This window comes from Alligator sinensis, unplaced genomic scaffold (assembly GCF_000455745.1).
Source record: "Alligator sinensis unplaced genomic scaffold, ASM45574v1 scaffold138_1, whole genome shotgun sequence".
NCBI classification, from domain to species: domain Eukaryota; kingdom Metazoa; phylum Chordata; order Crocodylia; family Alligatoridae; genus Alligator; species Alligator sinensis.
The window spans coordinates 4,428,838-4,435,179 of record NW_005841862.1 but is presented as its reverse complement, the minus strand read 5'-3'; the positions used below and the strand labels follow the sequence as shown (position 1 = coordinate 4,435,179).

General features: G+C 45.8%; 1 protein-coding gene across 3 annotated transcripts in view; it reads left to right on the top strand.

Moving 5' to 3' along the window:
• Positions 1–467: 467 nt before the first annotated feature.
• The window catches only part of EPHX1 (epoxide hydrolase 1), a 24,158-nt gene continuing 18,283 nt past the window's right edge, over positions 468–6,342 (top strand). Inside the window, exons 1-4 of one of the 3 annotated variants that reach the window (XM_025216275.1) lie at positions 468–604; positions 910–1,097; positions 2,386–2,566; positions 4,313–4,540. In XM_025216275.1, the coding sequence (XP_025072060.1) occupies positions 598–604; positions 910–1,097; positions 2,386–2,566; positions 4,313–4,540 (604 nt within the window). In that variant the 5' untranslated portion in view covers positions 468–597. Of the gene's footprint in view, positions 605–811; positions 1,098–2,385; positions 2,567–4,312; positions 4,541–6,342 lie in introns of those variants that run through there. The other 2 variants (XM_025216272.1, XM_025216280.1) reach the window with 2 other exon arrangements.

Sequence of the window (6,342 nt, the reverse complement as noted above, 5' to 3'; positions counted from 1 at the left end):
TGACACCAATGATGTTGCAGGAAGTGACAATGAAATGGGTCTGGAAATGTGGTTTAAAATCCAAAATAAAAACAATATAAAAGCAATAATGAAATAGTACCAAACACTTGACTAAAATAAAGACTTTCGCATAATGCATAATGAAAGAAGCATAATGCAAGTCAACAGATCAAACGTGGAAAAGATATCAGCCAGAGCGGAAACTAATCAAAGGTAGAGGGATGTGTCTCTGTGGGAGACACCTGCGCGGCGCTTTGCAGCCCCACCGCTCGCTGCCTTGCAGGGGGCGGGTGGGCAACGAGGGAGCAGGGACTCTTCAGTGCATCCAAGAGGCTGCGAGAGAGACTCGTGGCTCAGCTGGGCACGGCTACAGCAGCAGCCAGGCACGGAGCAGAGTGGGGCAGGGAGAACCGCTGCCACACGCGGGAACCCCAGTCTGGGCTCTTCCTCATCCTCCTGGCCGCAGCCTCCCCACTCCGCCGCTGCCCGCCTCGCTGCCTCGGCGGCCACGTGTGCCCCCCCCACTCCCGCCTCGGCCCTGCGCAGCTCTGCCGCTGAGCTCCGGCCCCATGCTGCGGCCTCCGCCTGCTTTCAAGGATGCCCGGTAAGTTGTCCGGGCACCAGGGAACGCGTGTGTGCCCGGGCCCCACCGTGGGGCACTGCTCGCTGCAGGCTGCGTGTGGGAACTTTGTCCCTTCCCCAGCCCTTCAGCAGCCATTAGGAAGCTGCTGAGTGGCTGGGAGAGGGACACGGGGTGGGAGTGAAAGTAAACTGTTTACTTTCGTTTCCCGTTGCATCACTTTGGGCCTCAGAAAACGGCTTGGCGGGCCACATGTTGGGCAAGCCAGGTATACAGCATGTCTCCAGTCAAGTGTTCCCTAACAGCAAAGTTCTGTTCTTCTCTTACAGTCATTATGCTGCTTGAAATACTGCTGACACTGGCCTTTGGGGCAGCTGCCTACCTATACTTCTTTAGGAAGAAGGAGGAGACATTACCCATTGAAGACAGATGGTGGGGCAGCGGCCAGAAACCTGACTCCGAAGAAGATGCAACTGTTCATCCATTTAAGGTGGAAACCACAGATGAAGAGCTGAATGTAAGAAAGTTTCTTTTCTGAGTAGAGGGTAGGACATGGCTGAATACGTGCATAATTCATTTTGGAGTGATTTCAAATGGACCCATAGCTAAAGTTAGAGAAGTGAAATAGAACTAATGAAATTTAGCCCTGATGTACAAATATTAATGGCATAAAACTTTGCTTTCATTCAAAAAGCAGTTGTGGATTAGTGAACTTCAAGATCCAGTCATAGTTTGTTTTGTTCCCAGCTGGCTGCTGTCATATTAGTAGCATGTGAATCTACTTGGTAAAGTCTGATAATCCCAGATGACAAAGCACATGCAGTGGAATTTGGTTTTGGCAATTATTCAGATCTTTGTTGCTGTGTTTGCTCCTCATTCAGACTTGTCATTATAGAGGCCAGATTGGGACTAATGTATTTTAATTCACTCTTCAAAGTCAGGTCAGCATTTCTCACTTGTTTGAGTGCCATGTGGCCACCAGTAAAGAACATCACAATCACAATCAGGGGGAATGCTAGTTAAGGCAGGGTGCTTAATGCTAGTTAAGTGCAGTACAGATAAAACACATATATGATAGGATTTTGTAAGTGACAAAGGTTTTGTTTGTTCATGTGCCCAATGGAGCGATTGTTCAAAAATTCTGTACAAATATCTGTACCATATTCTGTACCATATCTGCATGAGCTCTTACTCCACAGTTTAAGGGTCACTTTATTGTGGAACTGGAAACTGTTATTGTTAATTTATTTTCACTATGAGGATTGCAAAATTGGGCTCCAACAACACGGTTGTTTTTTTTCAGAATTGCCCACTTGCATGCATAGGGCAGGCACATGTACTGTTAACCAGCAGTCTGGTTAGGCTCTTAAGTCACATACACACTTTTGAAAATCCCACCCTGAAGCACCAAATCTGTTACCCAAGCGTGTGGAAAAGGGAAAGGACTAGCACGAGCATGATGCAGAATGGATGTAAGCATTGAAAACAAGCTGCTTTGTGAGACCCTGCTTTTCAGCTGCTATGAAAAGTTTTCATTCTCCTCTGGTTATGGGAGCAGCAAACAGGCCCAGCTTTACCAGACAAAGACAAGAAAAATGGTGTAGAAGGCATGGCACAGATAGAACAGGAAGGGGAAAAGAGCATCAGTGGGCATAGAGTGGAACATCAGCAAAGCAGCAAATCTCACAAACAACACGTGGCGATAAGGTGGGAAGTGTCCAGAGTAAAACATGTTTGTGTCTATGGTATTGTCTTATTTCATCTTTTGTTTTCCTTCGGCTCCTTTCTTTTTTTGTTTGCTGTAGGACTTATTTAGAAGACTTGATCAAGCTCGATTCACGGAACCACTGGAAGACAGTTGCTTCTACTATGGCATTAACTCTGTTTATCTCAGGAAAGTGGTCTCCTACTGGAGAAATCAGTTCAACTGGAAGAAGCAAGTGGAAGTTCTTAACAAATTCCCACACTTCAAAACTAAGATAGATGGTGTGTGGTTTTTTTGTAAAGAGTTCATTTTAAATGTTACGATTGCCCTTAGCTTGAACACCCTGTTTGATTTGGTTCAGTGCTATTGATAAAGCCTATTTCTAGTGATACAGATCAGTGCAGAGTGGTTAGTTTATTCTCTTTGGTAGTCCGATTAACTTCAGGTGAGAGCATCTGTGAGTATGGATTTATAGGATTGGGTTTTGCACTTCAAGACAAAGCTGCTATGAACTATGCACTAGTAGTTTTGGTGCTCCTATCAATACTAGTAAGTGGTACACTCAGAAATCCAAACCCTGCTGCTATGGCGGTATCATCTCTAGTGAAAAATATAGGGATATTTCTTGCCACCATTTTAGCACTAATAGTATATGCAGTGAGAGCAATGCTGTGGCTGACTGCTCAGAGTTTTACAACTGTAGGTGGGTGACACCATGGTAAAAATGCTGATGGCTGCTCTAAATTCATTTTACTCTCCAGTCAGTGTCAGTGAAACTACACCACTGCCACCTATGGTAAGACATTTTCTTACATGTCTCAGTTGAAACAAGGCTAAAGAATGCCAAGCACAGTGTCCTGCTGCAGTCACACTATCTCCATTGAAACCACAGAGTGCTAAGTACAGACATGTTAAAGATTGTTGAACCTCAGTGTTCCCTGGGTTGTTCTAAAACATGCAAAATGTCAAAATTGCCCTGTGGTATCAGCCATGGATGCCATATCTTCTTCTTTGTTTACTCCTTCTTTCATCTGCAGTTTTCCAGCTATCACTTACTCCTTTACCCTCTCAATCTCAGTCTCTCAGAGACTCTGTCCCTGGGTCTGAGAAGGCCTGGAGGAGACATTCCATGGGTCCCAGCAGATTTATGGCAGAAGAGCAAGTGACTGCTACTTCAAAGGGATCATGCACTCTGTTATAACATCAGCCTCTGACCACAGAATTGTGCTTCCCTTTGTAGTATCATGGTATATTGGTAGGTGGCCAGGCTACCTCTTTTTTATTTTTAAATATACTGAAAAAATCTCTTGAAAGTGGTTGAGCTAGTGCTGAGAGAGACCAGCTGCTGTCTAATGGAACCTTTGAAAAGTTTGGAGCAGAATTAGGCCTGCTTGTTCATCTGCTTTGTGGGAAAAAGTTGTAAATTCAGGGCCAAGCAAACAATCATTCTAGATTAAGGTAAATGGCTGTGAATTCAAGCTTAAAATAATGTTTACTTGAAACTATAAATGTGCACTTTTGAAAAAAAAAGAGTTGACTGTAGGAGACTTGCTGGGTTTTTCGCCAGGGTTCTGTAATGGTTGGTGTACAGAGACTTCATTTGCATGCTGACAATATATGTGGTGCTACATGAGATAAAAACAATGCTTTCTGGGCTTTCAAAAGACTTGCAGTCTAAAACAGACGCATAGAATAGGGGAGGCTGGGCACATTGGGCAGGTATACAGCAAGGAATAATTAATCCTCTTTTCCTATGAAGAATTGTTACTAGGTTGGGCAGGAGAGAATGATAAGGTAAAAACATGTAGTTGGTGCCTTCCTTGTTTGACTGTTATGATGGTTAATTAACCTTGTATTGCACTTTAAAGACCCTGAAACGTGCAGAGAATTTGAGTGTTTATATAATTCTGGTTAAAATCCAGAGTCATTAGCAATGCCATATGAATAGATTCATTCCTCATCTCTTGCCTTTTGGTGATCAGTCTTTGCATAAGTGGGTGTGTAATTAACCAGTTTTATTTTTACAGGCATCAATGTCCATTTTCTTCATGTAAAGCCTCCCCACCTACCTGAAGGCCACTCTGCAAAGCCATTATTAATGGTTCATGGCTGGCCTGGCTCATTCTATGAGTTCTACAAAGTTATCTCTCTCTTGACGGATCCGGCGAGCCACGGCCTGAGTGATGAACATATCTTTGAGGTCATTTGTCCATCCATCCCTGGCTACGGCTTCTCAGAAGCACCACATAAACAAGGTATACTGTCTGAATGTAGTAGAAATTGTACTGACTCAGTGTTTAGCCTCCCTGTGGTGAGGAATTGGTTAAGGCTTTTCCCCTTACTCTGTTCCATATGTTCTATGCAGAGCAGACAATAAAATATAATTTTCTTATAATATACTTCATCTTATACCTATAAAGCCGGGGGTATCAATCATACAGGCTGGATCCAAGGCCTGGATCTAGCCCATGGAACCACTGTATGAGACCCACTGGGCTATAGACAGGTTACCGAAAGTTTGACTTGTGGGCAGGGGGAGTAGCCTGCTGCATAATCCAGGGCCTTTGGGCTTCAGTGTACAGGAGGGTGAGCAAGGGGTGATGCAGAATATTGCAGACCCAGCTCCAGCTCCTCAGCTGCCAGCCCTATTGCCTGTTGTGACCACTGCTGCATACTGTACTCTGGAGCCAGTATCTCGTGCCCCGTGCTCCACACTGGCACTGCATGCTTTGTACTAGTGCCACTATATGCCCTGTGCTGGAGCTGGAGCCAGCACCACATGTCCCATGCTCTGTGCTGGAGCCAGAGCCCTGTGTTCTGTTCCACTGCAGCATGTCCAGTGCTGGTGCTGGAGCCAGTGCTGCATGCTCTGTGCTCCATGCTGGAGCTGTTGCTCTGTGTTCTGTGCCAGAACCACAGCCCTGGCATGAAACATGTCAGCAGCAGCAGCTCCAGCTCTGGCATAGGGAATGCAACACTTGACAGGAGCTAGAGCCAGAGCCATTGTCATCACCACTGCTGCTGCTGCCGCCAGAGCCACCCCATTCTCTGGGCTGGATCTGGCCTGCAAGAAGCTCCACGGTCCATATCTGGCCTGGGTCAGGAGGTGAGTTTGACACCCCTGCTGTAAAGCATATATATATCATGTGGAAACCAAAGGAAATGTGGCTGGAAACAGATGTTTTCAGTGGAGCAAGATCAGCTACATGGATTGTATGCCATGATATGTCTATAGATTGTGTGCCATGATATGTTTATAGATGTCCCCAGCTGTCACACCTCAACTTGGTGCAAGTAGGGAAAACTCAGGTCCCTGTCCTTTGCATTTGCAGGCACCCAGCAGGTTCCCACACGCTTCCAAATGTGGAGGGGAGGACTTGCACTGGGGTCCCACATAGGGAAATCTTCTGCAGAGGGATTTTCCCACACACTTGTAAACATAGAGGAACCCTTGTATGAGTATCCCCCTCTATTAGGGCTGTGTGAAGTTTTGCCAGCCATTTGGTTTACACTGCTTCGACTCATTTTGAGGTCAAAACAGCAAAATTGAAATGAAACAAAGGGCGTCGTAACAGCCTCGAAACAAAGCGAGGCTAGTCAAAATGTTTTGAAAGTCGAAATGTTTCAACCATAGTGCTGGGGATGGGAAGTCAGTCCAGCTGGGCTGACTCCCCATCCCCCAGCGCTATATCGCACCAGGAAGTCAGCCCAGCTAGCACGGTGGTTGACTCCCCACCCCCGGCATGATCTAGTGTGGGGGATGGGGAGTCAGCCCAGCTGAGCTGAATTTCTCTAGCTGTGGGGCTGGCCTGAGTTCCTTTTCCCAGCCCGATGGTTGGGCAAAATGTCAAAACATCATCAAAACAGCCTCGCTGTTTTGACTCGAAATTAAATTTGATACAAAACACTGTTCCATCCAGACCTTGAAACTCAAGTCAGAATGGAACAGTGCTGTTTCACACAGCTCTACCCTCTATGCTTGCAGATCTGTGCTTGCAGATTCAAGTGCCCCCCTCTATACTTGCATGCATCCTCAGGGAAATCCCTTTGTAAGAGG